Genomic DNA, 22,176 nt, shown 5'->3' with positions numbered 1-22,176 from the left:
ATACATCAGGTATTCCCCCATTTGTAATAGCGCAGCAATTTCTAATCCCTCCTGTTTTCTAAAAGTACATCGTCAAGACTGAACCCCCAAATCCCGAATTCTTTCTGGAAGTGAAAGAGAACGTTCGTTCTTAAAGTCAAGCAGATGCTGAAGTGACCGGGGGGCTGAGGCCGACGGGGTACTGGAAGCGTTGTTTCAGGTCTGAACGTCAGGACTTGTGAGCACCTCTGGCAGAACTGTTTGGAGAAGAACTATATTCCCTACAGCAAATCAACAGTTACAACGCCGTAACTTCTGTAAAGAACTCTCATTTCATCACCTTCTTAAATGTCACCCATCATTTCTTACTAATAACAATTAATAGCTTCATGGAAAACGGGAGGAAAAAAACCCCAGACAGAGCAAATTAGGAATGGAAAATGTCAAACTGCAGCTCTAAGAAAGTAAGGAATGCCCCCCAGACTCCGGATGACCGAATCAACAATCAAGCTGCTGAACAACCCACTTTTAAGACTTTCAGGAGTGAGTTCTTACTTACCCGGCTTGAATCAGCTCATTGAGTTTAGCTGCATTCTTGTCATCCATACCTTTACATGAAATGGGACAACACAGTGAATTAGGATTTGAAGCGATAACTGGTTTTGTGTTCTGTTTGGTTTTCAAAGCTATTACGTTTTATTCTCACACAGAACTGATGTGCGCAAATGAGCTATAACATACCCTTTCTGAAAAGTTTCTATTTTCATACATGCAAGCTTTACACGATTCTTGCCCTGAAAATTACATTTTACTCACGGATTAAATGACCCAAGTTTAGGTGCTATAGTCATCTTGGGTTGCCAGGCATTAATCTGACACTGCGGTATTAAAAAGAAAAGCTTCCTCATCTTCCTGCTCAATCAGTGTTGCTAAGGCAGCACAGCATAATGAAAGAGCATCAAGCCCTCTCAGCACCGAATGCAATAAAAAAAAAAAAAGGAAATAAAAATAATAAAATGCACATGTAGCCCACACTTTTCTTCTCTGCGTTACACAGCAAATTTTTAAATGGACATTATGGTGACTTAATTTATATTCTCTATGATAGTCTGGCCCAGAACTATTTACTGAACAATTAACCTCCCTCTGGCAATGCTGAAAGTATTCCTGACATCCTTTCACATCTCAAGAGCTCTACATAAGTTATCTCAATTTCTGGGAAGACAGGACTGGGTGAATACCACCAAAAAAAAGAAAAAAAGAAAAAGAAACTACTTTCACCCGCTGCAGAGCAGACGTCTCATAAACTGGGAATAGAGGCTTGCAGCTTAAGCCCATTTGGTCTCGGAGACCTGAATTTTCCAAGTGACACTGGGCAAAAATCTGTAACCAAGTACTAAAGTTATAAAAAGAAAGAAGCACGGAGTATGCATGCATTGCTATGGTGACTGTGGGAAACCTTCTTGCCAGTCATCACAAGGAGGGTCTGTTGATGCTTTTAAGTTAAGGTGTGGATATAGGGAAGAAACACTAATACTGATTTCTACTGATAATGCAATTTGTCTTGCCTCTGCACCTTCTTTGCCACAAAACAGTTCAAAATTGCTTCTCCAAGATGAATTAACACACTGGAGATCTTTGAACTAACAGAATAAAGTCAGTATGATCATTCACAAAAATCTCATTCATGACGCTTTACAATAAAAATCCCAGGTGAGGGAATAGTATAGAAAAAAAAATCTGCCAAAATACCACTATTCTATTAGGAATTACATCCAGTCATTAAAACTTTCTTGTCTTTCTCACTTTGTAACTAGTATGACTTTACAAAGAAGTGAAAGTATTTTGAAGATTTTCCATGTCTCACAAATTAATCAAAAAACGTAGAAGATACTCTATGACGTAACACTGACTCTACAAAAAGTTTGGGGATGAATGAAAAAAAAAATAAATACACAGATAAGAAGGTACATGTGGATTGACTAGCGCATACAGTGCATGTTGCTCTGCCCATTCTCCAAGCTAGCCACATCACAGCTTTCTAGTCTGGAAGCCATAAAGACCATGTGAACCACAGCCTGGGCTGCATCCCCAGCAGCGCGAGCAGCAGGGCGAGGGGGGGATTCTGCCCCTCTGCTCCGCTCTGGGGAGACCCCCCCTGCAGTGCTGCCTCCAGCTCTGGGGCACCAACAGCAGAAGGACACGGAGCTGTTGGAGTGGGGCCAGAGGAGGCCCCGGAGATGCTGGGAGGGCTGGAGCCCCTCTGCTGTGAGGACAGGCTGAGAGAGCTGGGGGGGTTCAGCCTGGAGAAGAGAAGGCTCCAGGGAGACCTTGGAGCCCCTTCCAGTCCCTAAAGGGGCTCCAGGAAAGCTGGGGAGGGACTCTGGACCAGGGAGGGGAGCCATGGGAGGAGGGGGAATGGTTTTACACTGGAAGAGGGGAGACTGACATGAGATACCAGGGAGAAATTCTTGGCTGTGAGGGTGGTGAGCCCAGGCTGCCCAGAGAAGCTGTGGCTGCCCCATCCCTGGAGGTGTTCAAGGGCAGGTTGGAGGGGGCTTGGAGCAACGTGGTGTAGTGGGAGGTGTCCCTGCCCAGGGCAGGGGGTGGCACTGGGTGGGCTTTAAGGTCCCTTCCAACCTAAACCATTCTATGAACATGGTACTAACCCTAAACTCAGCTATCTTGCTAATGCAACTAATCAGTTTCCAGAAAACTGGGAGCATTGGGGTGGCATATACTCACCTGCCTACACTCACCCTTACGGACAAGGTCAGAATGCACCTTGGTTAGCCAGTAAAGTTATTATTTCAGATTATGATTTGTAATACTTTTTCACCTTCTGAGTTCAGTAAGTAATTTAGAGAATGACTTAGAGAAAGGCACTATCCCAGATTTTGATTGCATAGGCAGAAATAACTGTGGGTGCAAATGGTATCATTTACACATTTAATTTCTTAGTTTTCAAGAATAAAATAGATAATCTAAGCTCCACATACATTTACCTGTCATCTGTGGGTATCACTTGCACTGCATACCACGGATAGCAAAAACTAAAGATATGTCAAAAAAAGGGACTAATGCAACAGACTAAGGTGTTCTTTAACAATAAAATACATTTAATGAAAAAACGACACTACAGGTTACTGCAATAGAATACGACGAACACAAATTCTGAATAACTCAAAAGTGTAACTGTATCAGACATTGCCAACTTCAAGGGTAGACACTTCTGATTCTACCATATAAAAATAATTTAAAGTCATCATACTCACATCCCCCAATCTTTTTCCTTAGCTCCCCGTAGCAGATTAAGCCATAAAGCTCCAGGGAGGATTTTTTCAGCCCTTGAGAAAACACTGAAAAGCAGAAAAGGTGTAAGTGAGGTGCAGACTGCAGATACACAGCAACACTGCCGACACTCATTCCAACACTGAAAATGAGACAGATTTGTATTTGCAATGATGGGACAAACACCACATGGAAGGTAAGACGAAGTTCCATTTCATTAAACACTATAGTCCTTTTGGTGACTTAAATATCTGGGAAACACAGTATTTTTTAGATTACAGAAAAAAAAAAAGCAACTTCCACAGAATTTAAACAATTATGCAACAGTTCAATATGCAAAATAAAGCTAATTCATAATAAACCTAACTCTAGTATGACTTACCTACTTACAATTTCTAAAGGAAACATCCAGATGCCCGCAAGAAAATTCACATAGAACTGTTTCTATATGGAAATTAAGAAGTAGGTCTGAATTTTCCAGAAGACAGAGAATGCCTTCTGCGCACCTGAACGCACCTGAGAGATTTAATGCAAATTCTATATTCTAAATTTTTATATGAAGAATTGCAAACATTTTATTCAACTTTACCAAGTTTTTTTTCTCCTTTCTCACCAACACACGTGATGGGGACGTTATTATTGCTAATAGATGTAAATATCTACGACAGCACGGACAGACTGCCTTGTGGTTTGCAAATCAGATGAAAATATTTATTCTTGACTATTCATCAAGAATTCAGTTCTCTTTGACTTGCAGACTCATGTAATCTCAAAATCCAGGCACGTGTATTTCTACTAATACTACAGCTAATCAAACTACTGCACTCATTCTGAAATTCCTCCAGACGGTGAGATTTCAGACCTTACAGGCAGAGATACAGAATTTTACATTATCCAGAAAACAGATGAAGTTCCTCCATGACACCTTTATTTTATTTTTTTTTTCAACTTCTTACATACTGTGTTTGCTGTAACTTTTTTTTTTTTAAATAAAATACTAATGGCTTGTTTCATCTTAAAACGCTGTCTTGTTTTGGAAAAGCAACTCAAAAATACACCTTTATGACGGGTGTTTTAGATAGGTAAGTCCTGCTGCAGATTAACCTAATCTCAGGAACAGACAAAACAATTTCATAAAGAGACTACATTGTACATTATCTTGCATTCCCTGAGCTTTTTTCTAGTCATATACAGTTCTCACTAATGAGTTATTTGTAACTTGAGAAGCTCTGGCCACAAACCGTATAGCTGAATTTATTATCCAAATTTTTGCTCATGTTAGAAAGAATTGTTTAAAGACCAAACAATTCAACCACCGTGAAACATGCTACAATTTATGCAACTTAGAACACAGCATCAAAAGGACAGGAAAGCCCTCGAGACCTTTACTTGATCAACAAGCTAAGGGGAGAACCGACATTCTTCATACCTTCAAAAAGTCAGAAGAACCAGGCCTTAGTAAAATCTATTCTCTCTGCAATAGATTTCTTTAACTTGCTACTCAGATTAGGCTACCCACAAATTGGCTTGAATTCTCCCTGCCCGTTACTGACTAGTATGCATTTGATAAAAACCAATTATCAATGATCATATATTACTATTATTGTTAAAAAACACCACTAGCATATGACTTCCCGATTTCCTTCTCATTCAACAAGCTGGGGAAGGAGGAAAAAGAACAGAAAGAGGGGAATCACAGGAATACTAAGTTACTTAAAGTGTGAGCAAATGCTTCACTGTTTACACCTGTATCAGACTATTCATTTCTTTCTATCTTTCCCCAAGAAGCGCAAAATAGTACTGGAGACAATTTGCTCGATGAAGTCATGCCCGACTAACATTTAGGTAGCTGTCCTCAAAGGTGTGTTCCTGAGAACAGAAAAACACTTCCTTGAACCTGGCTTTTCCCCAGTATTAATAGTAAGATCAGCATTTATTATGGCGTGGTGAACCGATATAAAAGCAGCGACACAAATACCAGTTTTTGAGAAGCATTTTTCAAAAAACCACAAACCTCAGTATGGCCACACTAGTAAGAGTAAGACACGTTCACAGAAATCCTATTCAGTATTTACTCCTATCTCCACCATTCCTACCCTCCATGATGGCACTCAAAGGCAGGACTCCAGCCCTCACGAGACTGCGAGCTCGACACTAAGCCCACGTCATTGCATACTAACCATTATCAAAGTCAATGTACTTTGAGATCTTGTGCCAGGTGCGGTAGTAGAAATGGCGGACCTGTTCCTTATTCTTCACCATGCTTGCTGGTTTGCCTTTCTTCTTGTATTTCAGGGCAATGTTGTTCTGGATAGCTTCAAAGTCCTTCCCATGCTGAAGAATAAATAAAACAAATACAAATAGTCGAAACCAAACTTCTATCTTGTCATAAGACATGAAGCATGAAGGACTCTGGAGTTCTTTGTGGGAAATTAGATTTCAATGGTCATAAAATTCTTGGGTATTAGAACTCAATAGCATCAGAATGACACTGGTTTCCTTTATTTTATATGAAATGTACTATAGGTGTAAAATAAATTAACTTTCCAATTTCTTGAACTATTTCAAAATAAAACCTGTAAGTTGCTAGCAAACTTGAAAAAAACCCCAAACCTTTACTCATAAATGTGGTAAGTAGCAGAACTGAAAATACCAACCTTCTCACTTAGCTTTCTTTACTTTCCTCTGTATTTTTCCCCCTATCTCTCCTACCTCCATTCCTGACTAGGGTGAATGAAAAGCCTATTATATTTAACAGCTTCGCTTTCATTTACAGTAAATTGCATGTTCCAGTTATTAGGAGTACAAAATTTGAGCATCAAATAATAAAGGAAAGTATTGCATTTTAAAAAAAAAAAAAAAAAAACAAAAAAAAAAACAACTTCTTAGACAAAACATATTTTTCCAGTGCAGGTCATTCAGAAGTTTATTCTCAGTAAAAATAAAAATGAGACGCCTAAGTCTCCCTTTAAAACTAGCTAATTCCTATAAAATAGTTGGAGTTCAAAAGAGGAAAATTTAGTTTTATATACATTATCACTGAGTTTCTGCTATCACTAAGTTTCTTAGCATCTCAGAAAGGTTGGAGCTGATTCAAATACAAAGTGTGAAAGCCTCTTTCGAAATGTCGTGACACAGAATGAATGGAAGTGGGGGACCAAACAAACCGAGTCCCAAACCCATCATAGAGCAAAATTTTTGAACTTTTCCCTCAGTGTTCAAAAAACCACCATTTTCTTTGAGTGACGAAGGGACTTAAAAATTACATGATTCCCAGGAACAGCACTGCAAGTCAGAGGAGTTAAAAAAGGAAAGCAGTGTTTAAGTGTTCATTTTGGCCACAATATACATACATGTGAATCATGCCTACCACTAAAAAAATTTTTAAAAAGATGCACATGTGGAAAGAAACTAACCACAACTTCGTTTTCACCTTTAGTATGTATTTTCATGAGAGAAGTGTTCTTAAAATAATCGTAAGAATAGCACAGCCAAGAATACATTGTATACATCATATGAGATAGAAGATAAGATTATCTAACTTTTCTTTGTCTCTTAGCCCTAGTACAAACTTCTTCATGGTGAAATATGAAATGCCGTGCCTACAATTCTTATTAGAATAGAACACATTTTCTCATTTGATAATATTACAGCATAAGCGTGTTGCTTCTGAAAGTTGAGATGGGGATGTTATTTCTCACTTGAAACAAAACCATAATTGAAAAATAACTTAAATTATTATAAATATTCATGAATAAAACTCACAAATATTTCCTATGTATTTCAAAACAAAGAAAAGCTTGACACTTTTGAACTGTGGCTTTGACTGACAGCTGGGTTATAGCCAACTGTATAGACCCAGACAAACCAATGCATACGTGTACCTGTGTATTTTGCTCCTGCAAATCTCAACTGAATCAATCTTCTTTAGAAATACCCAGATACTAAACAAAGCCATCTAAGCTTGTTATTTTCCTCTACATGTACCTCATACAGTCCCTCGAAGAAAGTATTTTTGTCCTCTGTACTCCATGATTCCCACTGCCGCCTGACTTTCTTTCCTTCCTCCTTCTCTCCAGCTGAGGAGCCCAGGTTCCTGGCCGCTGACTTGGAATTCCCAGTAGGATTGCTGGGAGGAATTGCTGATGTGCCACCAGACGCAGTCCCTCCATTATCTGCTGCTGCAAAAAAACATGACCAGAGTGAATATTAAGCCAACAGGAGGATTCGTGGACAGAGATAACTGAAGAACTCAGAATCTCCTCCTCCTTCACCACCCCCATCAGGGTTTTTTTCAAGATATTTCACCTGAAACACAACAGGCAAATAATAAGGGTTTGTTTAAAGAAATAAAATCTCAAAGACCAAAAAAACAAGGAGAAGGTTTCAATGGCTTAGTTTTGTATTTCCAGAGATAAGAGAGATAAGCAGGAATATACCAAAGCAACCTCCAAAAGACAATACACTCTGATGCTTATCCACCAGTCCGCTCTGCAGCCGAGGGGAACTTCTGAGCAACGCTGAGCATCGATGTGACCAATACAGCAAAATAATGACCACGAGAAAATATACATAACTTCATACCCTTGTTTTTGGTCTTGATCCTACTGCCTCTGAAATAACTGTGGTAATGAAAGGACTGAAAGATGTCTACTTATTTCATCGCATGACAATGGATCAGTGTTCTCAAGAGTCTGATCCTCAATCTAAAGAGCATCATCTCTGACACTTTGCCCAAGGATGACAAGTCCCAACCCCTTCTCCTTCCCCAAATCCTGGTGTGGCTTTTGGAAAAGGCACAGAAGTGTAATCGTGATTGTACCTTTGTCAGTTCATCAGCACCCCAAATAATGTGGATCCAAAAAATACCACTAAGATCCAGAACTACTAAAGCGAGAATAAAGCCTGACGGAATTAACAGAATTTGCTGTTTATGTAAGTAAGGGACAGGGAAGAAAGTGGGATGGAGAAACTGCAGGAAGGTGAGAGCTGCATGTAATGCAGTAAGATTCCGCTGCCTCACCTTACTTCAGAAGAAAAAGCTTCTTTTTTCTTTTAATCTCCTCTGAAACAATTAGTCTTTCAAAGGCATTTTTATCAGCAAAAACATTATCAACTAACCTTAAACCTGTGATTTATTCACAACAGCAATCAAACCAGAATGTTAAGCCAGAAACCAGGGACACCTCCCAGAAGGTTCACTCAATTTTTTCCATGAAAACGTAACCGTTCTCAGTAACCCACGTTTCCAAAATACAGTCTCTTCAATTTTGCTAAGAAGTATTATTTAAGATTTGACTGCTCTTATCAATGCAGGAGTGTACTTAATAAAGCAGGAGCCTTTTAATATTAAACATACACTGCTCATTATAAAGAATGCTTATTACGGTTTCCATTTTTCCGGTTACTGTCCTTTATGTTTTGTGGTTTATGTCATGATAAAGTGGCTTGCCTAAATTCATTTGCTTATAAATCCAGTTTGTACAATACAGCAGTCCCAACTAGTTTTCCAAATTTTTATACGCTTCGCATAGTTCTCTCTTTCATATTTAGTCTTTAAAAGTTCAGTTATCTTTTAAAATTCAATTATATGAAGCAGCTTGTTCACCTGACAAAGGCAGTGTTTTTATATACGTATATATATGTATCCCATTCAAGACCTGAGATATCCCAGTTTCATAATCCTAATACTATTTAAAAAAGAGTGTCAGAAGAATCAACTGTTATAGGCTTACTATGGCTTAGAGATTTGAAATCTTACGTGTAACTATTTGGTTGCAATTTAAAAGTAATTCCTCTGGATGATGAAACCATATTTCTCCAAATCCTAAAAAACCTCTTTGTTCAATTAACAAAGAACATTTGAAATCAAACCTGGAAAAGAGTAAGATGCGTGAAAGTACATTTTTTCCCTGCATACAATAAATATTTACTTGATATAAAATATGATATTGAGACCATTTTAAGGTTAATGTCTCTTTTACTTCTAGGAATGACCATTCGATCCTTTCGAAGGAAATTACTGTCACCACTGGGAAGCGTGTAAGGCAAAACATGAAAAAGAACTGGACACCTAAAAGAGAATGCACTTAAAAACAACTCCTCAAATCAACAGCTTCTCTATTTCCTAAAGCCTTCAACAGCCACTGATGAAATAATTGAAAGTTAAGCAATTTAATTCTGGTAATGTGAAAGGAAATCCTTTAAAAAAAAAAAAAAACTTTTAAAAAGAACATAAGAAAAATCCGAGCTCTTTATGAGATGGCTGAGAAGAAAACCAAGAATTTTAATACGCAGAATTGCTTCTTTATTCCGCAAATGTGAAATTGGAATATCACAATTTGCATGGTAAAGAAATACAGATCTTAATATTTAAAATCTTCAGTCAAGAAGGGGAAATTCAAACACACCAGTCCTCAATTTCAATCTACAATCTCCTGTTGCTACCAGCTCCCAATGCAAAAGGTGTCCTTTACCAAAAGACAGCTACAGGATTCTATTCCCAAGTTACTATTCCGATCGCAGACCTCTAACTTTCTTAGAAATCACACAGAGGAACCACGAATGCGAAGTTTGGGGGTTTTGTTTATTGTTGGGTGGTTGGTTTTTGTTTGGGGTTTTTTTGGGGGGTTTTGGTTTTTTTACATCACTGTATACATACTCAAATAAGGAAAAACCTAAGGGCAGCTGCCCAAAGTTCAGATCTTACCAAGGATTTTCTAAAGATTGTACAGTACATTTGGTACACATTAAGTTTTCATTATTAAAAAGCATAAGAAGCAATAGTATCGGTGAGGACTGAATTCTAATAAAGCTCATAGATTTCCTCTTAGTTGTACGTAGAAGACGAAACGAACAGTTCTATCTATGCTAAGGGCTCCACTGATTCAACTCCTACGAAGGATACGTAGCTCATAATTGCTCTTTTGTTCCTTTATATATACTTACTACTCTACAAGACAAACTGTAGTCCTGAGAAGTTTATCTTGTCTTAAATGCAAATATATTACTATCCAGACAATTGTTTAGAGTATCATATATGAAGATCTAAAAATTCTAATATCCTGTCACCTCTACAGAGATCTTATGCTCCATTCAATTCTTCCAGGAATAAAGGAGTTTGCTATATCCTCCCTTTGCCCAAACTTTCTTACTACTGTGCTTGGTAATATTTATCATTGGGTTACCACGATCCACTCTAGACTTCTCTGCATCTCCATCAGACAATGGAATGCAGTATATTCTAAAACCTGGTATTATAAACCAATTCAGGATAAAAGGCAAAAGAAAAAGCAAAAATAGTCATACATCATTCAATTACACCCCATAAATTCATTCTTTCAATCTTACTGCATGAGATTCTTGTAACACACAAAACAGCTAGCAAGTTTTCACCTCCTCACTAATGACAGATGATGATCATCATTAATTCCCAAGAATACATTATTTCAAACTTCAGTAATGCATTAAAACAAAAAGGTCCATTGAGGCCAGTCATACCATTACTGCTGCAGAACTGCTGGAGAGGACGAGAGCTTACTCTAACAATCTGCTTAGGTTAGTTCCAACTAAAATAATTTACAAGAGGAGATCACTGCAGATGTGACAAAGACGAGACGCTCATTCTCACTCTGTCTACTCATCCTGCATCACCCAACCACTGGACTGGACCTCCACACAGTTACAGCTACGACAATTACTTCCCTTCACTCCAGGACATAGGGGAGCACCAGCACCTGCGATACAAGGTACAAAGCAGCGAGTTTGGATGGGTAAGTTCTCAGCATTTTCACTCAGCTTTCAGCCCACAGTTTGCAAAGATATCAAGTTTCTGTACTCGGTAGTTGAACCGTAACCCCCCAAAATCATGGATCAGAACACCAATGTTTCAGGGAAACTTATTCATTCCTTTTAGCCTGTGTTCCCTACCCACCTATATGCCCCACTATTAGAACTTCATTTATCTGCGAATAGCATAACATCATCTCAAACTACGTTTTCTGCAGAATAAACTGACTTCTCTGTGGTTCTAATCAAAATACAAACACTTGCAAAAATTTATATAAAGGGATTTAAAGACTGCAAGTTAAAAATCTGATATGAAAGTGACAACAATGCAACATTGCACGTATCAAATAATTGAGTTGCTGATAGTATCGGTGTGTAATCACGGCTACAGCCGTAAGAATTTCTTCCTTCCAGGTTCTACATAGCATCTTAGTGTTTGCTTTTACGTTTTCTACTGGCAGCTTTTACGTAACAGCTGATTCACATCTTCTGTGACAGATCCCACATCCACAGAAGCTAGAATTCACAGAGTTAATCCCCACCACAACCAAGTATCTCAACACGCAGGCTGGTTCTTATTGGTGTTCTACAGGCTTAGCTTGCAAAATCTCAACTTCTTCAGGAGTCACCAGTCAACTGTAGGCGGAACATCTATCAGGGAATACCTTTATAAATGAGATGGTACTTTCACAGACTCTTGAATGCCACCAGCCAAATGCGGAGTGTTAGGATGCTAAACTCGCTCCCCAAAGCGTAGGATGCAAATGCCACCTTGTAACATGCCAGAAAGTTTCCGTTAGAACATTCTTTCTTCTGAGTTCTACAGGAGCCACTACCAAGGCTAAATTACACAAAATCACCTTCAAAAGGGGTTTCAGTAAAGATTGCCATGAAAGAGGCCATACCAGAAAACACCTTCGAGTGACTATTTCATTCTCACAAACCTGCATTAGTGCTCAGCCATCTTATGAAACACACATTAAAACATTGGTTGCCAACAGAGCTGGGTAAGGTGCTATCATCCATACCTTCCAGAAAGCTTCAAATGCATTATGCTGTTCTCATAGCAGAGCACTCCCCAATGAACTCATCGATTTTAATGAAAAACCAATCGAAGACAGATGTCCAAACTTTCTTTCTGATCGCTTGGTAAACGAGCCCCATTTCTAGCCACGTACCTTTCTAACGGCAGATACTACTTCAGTGAAGAAATTAATCAGGTGATCCCATAGAAAGTGTGTGCTTTAGGAATTTAAGTGAAGTCACTTTCTCTGTGGAAGGACAACCCCACAAAGCTGCAGGCTACATCCAATTTGCTTTTGTCTCCAAGAATTGTAGCTGAGAAGAGAATACAGATGAGAGAGGAAGAGAGGCAGACATGTTCCCTGCAAGTCAACACTTCAGTTTGAGTACTAACACTGTAACTGGAAAACAAGTTTCTGCCTTGTATGCCTCCACAGTAAATAGCATGGACTCCTAAGAAGGGTAAGACTAGGACAGCTTTTGCCATATTGCGTGGTTTTACCATATAGCATTCTTATTATGAATTAACATCCAAAGTTTTAAACGCTACAGGTAACTGTCCTACAAGGCTACAGACTGGTCTAGCTTCTTCTGCCTCTTATTATTTCAAAGATTTGCACAACCAAGATGTAGTTGACTGTGTTTAAACATATACGGTGTAAATTATAAACAGGCGTCTACAAACAAAACCATACCAAAGGCTTGTTTTTCTACAGACAGTATATATTTAATATATAATATATCAAATGCTGCAGTATTTGAGCTAACCAAGCATAGCTGTAAAAAAGAAACACAGTTTATCATAAATTGTTACTCCCCCATCTCCAGTAAATCATTATTCTCTTGCTCTTCCATTAGAAAACACCCATAAAGGCTAGTATGAAGTTCCATCTAAACCACAGGGCTGTGCAGCCTTGAAGGCAGGCACCTTTCAAAGTTCACTACCTACTGCACGGGGCACATAAAAAACAAAAATCCTCCTCCTGTGGTGCGGGATGAGATACTGTGGAGTTCTGGTCCTGAGCCACTTTCACAGGAAGGGAGGGAGAAGAATGAATGAAAGCACGTCAGGGTAGGATGGAAGTACCAAGTGTAAACAAGACGGACAGAACTGAGGATAATATTAGAACAAGGGACCAGGCCAGTAGTTTTTAAACAGTCATTCATGCCCTAGAGAAATAACGATGGAGAAAAGACACTTCAAATGAAGGTTACAATATATTCTACAACATACAAACTTAGGAAGATACAATAAAATCATATTGTAAGCAAATACATGGGGTATCTTGGTATACACATCCTTCTCCACAGGAGAAGACAGTAGTTAATTTAGTCGACATGCTACAAGACATGCAACAAACTGGACTGCTTTCTAGCAAGTTTTATACAATGTCAGAAGATGGAACATTTTAATTCGATTAATGCTTTCAGCTGAATAATTATTTTTTCCAAGAAAGAACTGCTTATTGCTGCAAAATAAATCCAAATACTTGTTTAGGCCACTCTACACATTTTATGAATAAATCTAGAGCAACAGCATAAAAGACATCTTCGAGCTTCAGCTCATCACCGTTAGACTTTGTTACGATTTGCTCCTGACTTTAGTCTGCATTCAGAAAATGGATAAACCCACAGAAATGGGAACACTCTACTCTAGTTCAAACTAAACTTACAGCACATGACAGCCATGTATTCTGCACATGTTTTTATCAACATACACGTGTGTGACATATGGGCACAACATACACATGCATATTCTACTCTCACTTCATGGAAAAAAGACCCAAAACACACCTTAAAACCTGTGCTCAGCAATCACGTGGCGTACTTGTATTTGAGATGCAAACCTTCAGAAATACATCTTTTTCAGCAACCGTACCTGGGTCTGCTTCCTCTCCCTCAGCAAGACCTCCCTGCTTTTGAACTCTAGTAATAAATTCCCTCCGCCCCACTATTCCTTCAAGTTCCTTCTCTGATTTCATGCAAGTTACTTAAAGACTTACTTCCAAGCATTCATACTTCAAAAGGCATGCATTAGGCAAGAGAGGTATAGACTACAAACTTGAAAATACAATAAAAAGATGACCAACATTTGAAAATAACATGATAATAATTCTAACAAAAAACAGTGCATAGATGTAGACGTTCGTGCAGGAAGTTTGATAAACCTTTCAGCAATTCAAAACGTGTTTGCTTGTTGAAGTGAAATAGTCTTCAAACTTTACTATTTTTGCCCTAAACTCAAAACTGCAATTCAGTACAGAAAAGGCAAGAGACAGAATCCAAAGACACAATTAAAGATTACATCAGGTAATCTGAAAATTAGCAATACGCTTATACATTCAACTAGGCAGAACTTGAAAATTATTGTTAACAATCTTCCCTGAACCACAATAAGGCAAAGTTGAAAAGTTACCAGCTGCTGAGCAGGCAAACTCTTCCTACACTTTGTAGTAAAGTTTACTTTATCAGTAATTTGTCTACTACAATGAGACACTCTAAAAGCACAAATGCCAAAAGTAAAGAGGGATCTGCAACAGACAGGAAAAAAATACTATTTTCAAAACTTTTTTAGACACAATCAGGACAAGCCAAAGCCTGCTGAGTAACCACAACCTGAAAGAAATTTAGTTTATACACAGATTCTAAAAGCGAGACCACTTTCATAAAATTTTAAGGGTTACATAGCATAATTAAAAGACCATGACAAAAAACAAGTTTCTTGTTTCACTGTACCAAGTATAAGTGTGGTCTAGACACTCCTGCTGGCCAATGTTAAAATTACCTTTGCAGCTATCACCTTGACTGTGACATGCAAAATGGAAAAGCTTCCAGTTTTCAGAGCTGTTCCAAAGCACGCGCATTCCAGCTTTTTATCATTTTTATACTACAGGGGGAGGAGAAAGTTGGTAGGACAGCAAATGGAAGGATCTAAGTCCAATCTTTATTAGTAATCTTCACCCTTCCATTATATCCCTATTGGAAGATAGGTCTGTGAGACACTTCACTCAGAATGCAAAGCCCTATAAATTCTGATCACCAGACATCCCATCAGGGAGAATTCAGACAAGCCTGGAAAACCTCTCAGTATGCATGCCTGAATGTAAAGAACTCAAATCAGAAAGGATCCCACTCCGTGGCTCTGCTCTCCAAGATCTGTCAGTTATAAACTCAACCATATCAGAGAAATCAACTTTAACACATTCACATCAAAACTAGCCAGGCAGAGCTGGGGCTGGTCCTACAGTTCAAAAAGTGAAGCGCAACCATAATTCTACCACTGCCTGTCACCCTCAATGATTTAAGTAGTTTCCCCAAACCTAACAACATAGTCAGGTGCAGTGATACAAGCACTATCTATGACCGATGACGAAATAGTATTTTCCTTTCTGTATATAATTTTTTTAGGGTTATTTTGGAATCTGAATTGCAAAAGTTTGCTTTTCAGTTGTGTCAATACACCCAGTTAAAAATCGTTCTGCTGCTCTAAAACTGGAAATAAATGTTGATGTACAAATATAGAAACATGAATATACACGTGCACAGACACATGTATTTCGTTCAAATATGTATGCGCTTTCAAAGCAATGGAATAATTTCAAATGCATATATTTGACTTCTCAATCACAGACACCACATATTCCAAAGAAACACCTCATCGCATTTTATACTATTTACAACCCTTGAAACAATTATCAATAGCTAAACACTCCTGGGTATTCCATCTGTTTGTTTATTTGGCTTAATGCAACTGGGAGAAAAATTACTTAGGCCTTCCTGTTCTACCCGCCAACATCACATATAGGAGTTTTTCCACTTAGAACAAAAAGTTCTAAGAAATTAAAGAGGACTTGCTAAGGTATTAAAAAATACTTTAGTCAATTATATAAATTAACTGTCAAGCAAATAAGTTGAAGAATTTTTTTCATGATATGACAGTAACTGAAATATCATAATTTGCACTGCTTTATTACTGCAACACAAAACTGGCATAATTCGTACTATTTACCTAACGTCCCGCACGCGCATACCACCGTAATGGACCAAAGACTGAGGTAAACTCCAAGACACATTTATGCTAGATGGAGTTTTACTTCATTTTAGCAGAAAAGAGTAAATTTTGTCATTACAAATGCTGAAGAAATCTCTGAGTGCTGTTTTACTCAAAAATTAACAGAAAATAACACTTGAATACTTTTGCACGAAGTATCCAAAATTAGTCTCAAGTACAGCCCAACTATGGTGCCAGGTGTCGCCCAGTAACTCCTGAGCACACACAATAGCACCAAGATATTCAAATATCCCTGTTGTCTTCTGGCTACTCAAGTAAGAAACAGCTTTGAAAAAAATCAAATTTTTTAATCTACAATGCTAAAGTAAAAAAGCGTGTGTATGTATGTACATACAGACATTCAGATGTACACAAAACAGTCTTAACAAAAAAAAACAAATTGCATGGAAATGCCCAAACTGTTCTGCAACAGTAATGCAGGACTCACAAAACCTCAGGAACAAACATGCCAATATGCGTATTCTGTAGCAGTTTTCAAAATAGTTGTTTGGGTAAACCGATCATTGAAATAAAAGTGTCTTGTGAGTTGGTTTGTTTTTTTTTTTCCTTTTTTAACTAGCACCCAGTGGATATTTTGTTATTATCCAAGAACAGAATTCAGAGTGCAGTAACCTGATTACACGGCTAACTAAAGTCTAATTTCCTAACCAAAATACAGGAATTTCCTAAAACTCGAGATGAAATACAGTAGTTTTTTTTCTCTTCCACATACACAACCAAACCCCCCATTTCTCCCAAGTGTGAAGAGGACAGTGGGCAGCAGAGAAGCTGAAGCCCTGGGACACAAAGAAGATTTCAGCTAGTGTGAGAAGCAAGCCCCAAAACACCTTCCCCAAAGCCAAACAAAAGATGGCATCCACAGGAGGAGAATGACAACCCCCAAACCCACAGGTGACCCCCCACCCCCACCCCACCACCCCCCTGTTTTGAGGGTGCCAAAACACAGTACCTTTGCCTTTTGCAGCAGTGCTGCTGCCAACTGAAGAGGATGCCTGGGAATCCTTCTTCAGCCTCTTGCTCTGAGGTCTGACGCTGGACCTGAGAAAATGATGCTGGTCCTGGCTGTGGGAGGGCTGGAGGGAGGCCGGGGCCTGCGATAAGCTGGGGTTCGGTGGGGGGCTGCTGTTAGGGTTGTTGTTAATAATCTTCTCTTCTTTCTTTGTGCTGCTGCTGCCTGGAGCTGCCTCTCCTCCTCCTCCTGCCCCTTCTTCTTCCAGGGACTCCTCATCTCCTCCTGCTCTCTTGCCCAGCTTTTTCACCCCGTCCTCCCCGCTGCTCTCTCCCAGTTTCACTGTCATCCTGTTGGGAGGGAGAGAGAGAAGAGAGGGGGGCACAAAGTCAGGCCGGGGAGCCCCCCAGAGAGGCAGAGAAATCCCTGGGCTGAGAGGGGAGAAGTTTAGCTGCAGAAATTCCTCTCAACATGGCCGCCGTTGTTTGTTACTAAATCCCCTTTCGTTTGCTGTCCCGACCCAACAACCTGTGCCGAGGGCGGGAGGGGGAAAGCCCCGCCGGAACCCCCCCCAAACCGCCCCAAAAGGCGGCGGGGCTCCCCCGGCAGCCCTCCGGCACCCTCCCGAAGGGCTTCAGGCCGCCTTTGCCGGAGAAATCGCCCGGCCAAACTCGGGCGTGTGGAAGCGCCCGACAGCCGCCGAGAGGAACGGCAGCCGCCGAGCCCGGCGGAGCGGCGCAGAGCAGGGCAGCGCGGCCGGGCCGGCCCGGCTCCTCGCCCCCCATCCTACCCGTTCGGCGGCTCCGCGGGCCCGGGGGGGCTCTTCCTTCTCCTCACCATGGAGCCGAGGCGGTCCGACCTGCCGCGGGGGGGGCGTTCATATTCCCAGATGCGGCGGCGGCTTCTCCTCCTCTCTGTGCGTGTGTGTGTGTCTCTGGGGCTGGGACTGGTCGAGGCTACCGGGGCTTCCAGCCCCCCCTCCGCTCCCGCCGGAGCCCCGCACCGCTCCCCGCGGGGCAGCGCCCGGCCCGGCCGCTCCCTCCGCCCCGAGCATCGCCCCGCACCGCGGCCGGGCCGGGCCTCCGCGCCCGCTCCCCGCCGGCCCTGTCAGCAGCCCCGGCCGCGGCTCTTCCGACGAGCCCGACCCCTGCTACCATGTCTTCTTGTGAATTTGAAGGGCAACAAACCCTGCAGGCTGCTGCAGCGGCTCCCACCCCCTCACCTCCACGCGCGCTGCGGCCTCCGGGCCAGGCAAAAAACTTTTAAAACATCATTTGCTAGAGGAGCGCTCCTGGGCTTTCTGAGAGGTGTCACAGGACAACTTGAATTCCAAACCTGACATTTGGACCGGCCGCCGGGATGACCACTCACCCTGTGTCAAACTTCATAAATCCTCTCGGTTCTAAAGTTGGGGTTTTTTTAAAATACTTAGAACAAAATGCCAGACACACATAAAAGCTTAAGGCATTAAATCGTATTATCTGCTGAAACCCAACAACTGGGGGTTTTTTCCTCAAAAAGCGTCAAAATATTACTGACACCATACCTAAAAGAAGTCCACCTCCAAGAAAGAAACCGCTTCCAGCAAAACAGAAAGAAGCAGCAGTTGCACTGCAGCTGCCTTATCACTAGCGCAGGAGCCACAGTCCAACTTTAATTAAGGGAAAAAGATAAAAACCGACAAGAGAAGGAAATTCTGAATATCACAAATGAAGAATGGAATCCCTACCGATTAGGCTGACAACAAGAACGTGGTTTAAAATAAACAAGATGCATCAGCATTGTATGGTGTGCAAATTGTGCGATTACTATTTATGGATTGCATTCCTACTATTAAAATGATACTTTTCCCTCTAATGATTTTCAGCTAAACCGCTGAATCCACCAATTCCGAATTACACTGGGCAATGTTCCATTCTTTGCAAATGCTCAATAAACTGATTTGAACTGTGGATCTAAACTCATTTTAAAACTTGGTTAACTATTGGCCTGACAGGTCCCTAACTACAAACACAAACTTGTTCTCCACACAACAAAAACTGCAATGTTTTCGGTTACTTTGAGGGCAGAAATCTTCCACCTGTGACAGTTTGTGCTCAAACACTTCACTTAACTAAGGCTTAAATCTCCTCGACTTCAAATTTAGTTTTATTACTGCAAGTTGAGTGATGCATCCACTGGCATCCCCCAACAAGGAGCAGGGGGACACCAAAGAAACCCAGTTTAGTGATAGTTACTTACCAGACCAGGGCAGCAAATCCTAGGACCTGCCCGCCTCCCCCGCAGCGTCTCACCTGCCCCCTCCGGCGGTGCCCCGCACGCCCTTCGCCCCTTTCAGTTGACTTCTGCTTTGGCTTTCACCTCCCACCTGCTTTTCCTTCTTCTCCCAAATGGGAAGATCCGCTCCACCCGGCCGCTTTGCACCTCCAGACGCCCGTACCGCGCCCCTGCGCTCCGCCGCCTCCTCCCAGAGCCCGGCTCTCCTCACAGGGGATGGATGCTTTCCCCGCAGAGCCCGGTGCCGCCGCACCTCGCTGATGGACGGCCCGGGCCAGGGGGCCGGGCCGGGCCCCAGGGACACCCGGGCCCCCCAGGGACACGCACACCCCGCGGGCCGCCCCCGCCCCGCGGAGCCTCACCTGCCGCATCAACGCCGCCGCGCCACCTCCGCGCTCCAGCTCTCCCGCCGGCGGCTGCCCCTGCTCCTCCGGCACCCGCGGCCCCAGGCACCCCCAGGCTGCGCCCCCAACCCGCCAGCTCGGAGAAGGCCGGCGCGCCTCACCACCGCCGCGGACCCCAGCGGCCCTCCCAGCTTTGCCGGCGGCGGCAGCCCCGCTCCCGGCCGCGGAGGCGACCTCTCTTCACCGGGCTCCTCCGAGACGGCGGTCCCGGCGCCGCCAGCTCCCCGCTGGGCCTCAGCGTCCCCGGCTGGAGCCGCAGCTCCCCGGCGCGCCGGGCTGGAGCGGGCCGGGCTGGAGCGGGCCCCGATGGGCTGCGGGCCGCGGCGGGCTCCGGCGGCGGCGGTTCCGCTTCCTCCTCAGCCTGCGCCGGGCCGAGGGGGCGGGGCGGGGCGGGACAGGACGCGGCGCGCGAGCCCCTCTGAGCGCGCCAGCACGCCCCACCCCGGCACCGCAAACGAGGCGCCCCATTGGCTCGAGGCGAGCGGGAGCGAGGCGGGAGGCGGGGCCGGGACCCCAACGCAAGCCAAACATAAGCGCGGCGCGGGGCGCGTGACGACAGCCTGACGTAGAGGAAGAGGCGGCAGCCGGTGTCCGTCAGAGGGCGAGATGACACCCGAGAGCTGGCTACTGATTGGTCAAGAGAAAGACCAATTGAGGGCTACGTAGCCAGGGTCCCTGGACGTGGCCCAGGATTCTATTGGTCAAGCGCGGGTGATTTGCATGCGGCGCTGTGTCTATAGCTGCCGGGAGCGGGCGGCTTGTCTAGTGTGTGCGTGGCGGTTGTGTGTGGGAGGGTTCTAGGGCTTGGGCCTCAGCCGGGTGGTGTGAGGTTCCTCCGCTCCTTTACGCTAGTCGGAGCGTGAGCCCTGAGGCTGGAGCTCCTTGTGCATTCCCGGACCGCGGAACCGGCAGGGACAGGGGGAGGTGCTTCCGTGAGCTGCGCGTTCAGCACAGAGCATCCCTTTACGGTGTGAACTTGGTGGCTCCTTGGCATCGACTAAAGAAACTACCCCGTTTTGCCAATGGGGTATCCTTTGCCAATTTCGAAGGAGAAAGGTGATGCCAGGGAGCGTGGCTGAGTGCCGGGGCTCTGCTGGCCGCAGCTGGTGGGGACTGGGTTGCCATGTTGTGGGGCTTGGGGCTGAGCGGGGTCCTGGGCCCAGAGCACTGAGGTGCTCCCCGCCCTGGCAGCTTGCTTGGAAATGCACTTCTTACTCGTGTAGGTTCTAAATAACATACATGAAGCTATGAACGTGAAACCTCCCAGGAAGGCCTGCTATCTTTGCAGCTTCTGGTGTTCCTTAGGTTTGCAACTGTGTAGGTACCCTTAACTGGGCTGTTGCTTGGTTTTGTTTTTTTTTTTTTAAACTGTCTCCAGGATTACAAACCTTTATTCAGTGATGTAGTGAATTAAAGGGGGTTGAATTCCATTTGCTAACCTAATGTTTTGGCCTGTTTACTAGTGACTGTTCACTGATACTTTTATGTAGTAACTTCATGTTAACTGCTAGGAAGAACGATTTCCAAAAATCTTATAGCTGGTACTGTGTGAGACTTTTTTTTTTTTTTTTTTCCCCTTAATAAATTCTTTGTGGAAAGAACATTGGGGCATCCCTTTCTTGAAACTTTGTGACTCTCGTAGCAGGAAAGGATGGCTTAGTCCTCCTCTGAGGAAAATCTTCATAAGCCATAGCTTTGAAATTAATGTCTTAACAACTTGAACTTTATGGTGATATCTAAATTCTGGAAGATTGGGCTCCCATGGAGAGTGGTGCAAACAATCATGATGGTGAACTAAACTTGAACATGCCTTGGGCTCTGTGTCATCTCCCATAAATGTGCTGTAAAGCATAGCTGTGAGTAACCAAGTGTATTCCTATAAATGCAACTTGTAAACAAAAAAGAGCCAAAATGCTTAATGGTCTTGTCTCCACTGTAGAGCACATTTAAATCTACATCTTACTTAAAGGTTTTTTTTTGTAGAGAGAGTATTTTGCAGTTTTGTTACAATGTAGCACAAGATCATATAGCTTATTTCTGCTGTTTGGTTAGATCACAACCAGGAAATGATGCATTCCGTGTCTACAATGCCATATATTTCCATGGTACTTTGTGAAGAGACATGAAGGTATGTTCAGAGCCCCAAGGAGCTCAGAGTGGAAGGTTTCCATTCTCTCTGTATGTAAATAACTTTATATGCTTGAATAGCACCATTGCCTCAAGTGGACTGTTAAGGTGTGAAATTGCTCATGTGTGTAAATGTTTGTGAAAGACAGACTGAATGAAAAGGAGTTGGACAAGAGCTGAGGGCCAGGGGGTAGGTTGAGATGTCAAAAGACACTTGAACTTTCATTTGTTCTTTTTTAATAGTAGGGAGGGTCCATGATCATGCT

General features: G+C 42.5%; 2 protein-coding genes across 6 annotated transcripts in view; one reads left to right on the top strand and one right to left on the bottom strand.

The window, feature by feature from the left end:
• CRAMP1 (cramped chromatin regulator homolog 1) overlaps nucleotides 1-20,187 on the bottom strand; it is a 48,302-nt gene extending 28,115 nt beyond the window's left edge. The window contains exons 1-7 of one of the 4 annotated variants that reach the window (XM_063343564.1): nucleotides 18,649-19,394; nucleotides 17,940-18,504; nucleotides 17,103-17,452; nucleotides 7,258-7,451; nucleotides 5,451-5,604; nucleotides 3,255-3,338; nucleotides 539-587 (exon numbers count right to left, since the gene is read on the bottom strand). In XM_063343564.1, the coding sequence (XP_063199634.1) occupies nucleotides 539-587; nucleotides 3,255-3,338; nucleotides 5,451-5,604; nucleotides 7,258-7,451; nucleotides 17,103-17,452; nucleotides 17,940-17,983 (875 nt within the window). In that variant the 5' untranslated portion in view covers nucleotides 17,984-18,504; nucleotides 18,649-19,394. Of the gene's footprint in view, nucleotides 1-538; nucleotides 588-3,254; nucleotides 3,339-5,450; nucleotides 5,605-7,257; nucleotides 7,452-17,102; nucleotides 17,453-17,892; nucleotides 18,505-18,648; nucleotides 19,395-19,741 lie in introns of those variants that run through there. The other 3 variants (XM_063343565.1, XM_063343566.1, XM_063343563.1) reach the window with 3 other exon arrangements.
• Nucleotides 20,188-20,558: 371 nt separating this feature from the next.
• Nucleotides 20,559-22,176, top strand: part of IFT140 (intraflagellar transport 140) — a 93,193-nt gene continuing 91,575 nt past the window's right edge. The window contains exon 1 of one of the 2 annotated variants that reach the window (XM_063343525.1): nucleotides 20,559-20,839. The gene's annotated coding sequence lies outside the window, so the exon portion shown is untranslated. Of the gene's footprint in view, nucleotides 20,840-21,623; nucleotides 21,640-22,176 lie in introns of those variants that run through there. The other variant, XM_063343527.1, reaches the window with a different exon arrangement.

Source organism: Chroicocephalus ridibundus, chromosome 8 (assembly GCF_963924245.1).
Source record: "Chroicocephalus ridibundus chromosome 8, bChrRid1.1, whole genome shotgun sequence".
NCBI lineage: Eukaryota > Metazoa > Chordata > Aves > Charadriiformes > Laridae > Chroicocephalus > Chroicocephalus ridibundus.
Note: the sequence above shows the minus strand (reverse complement) of the source record. Positions and strands in the feature narration are given on the sequence as shown.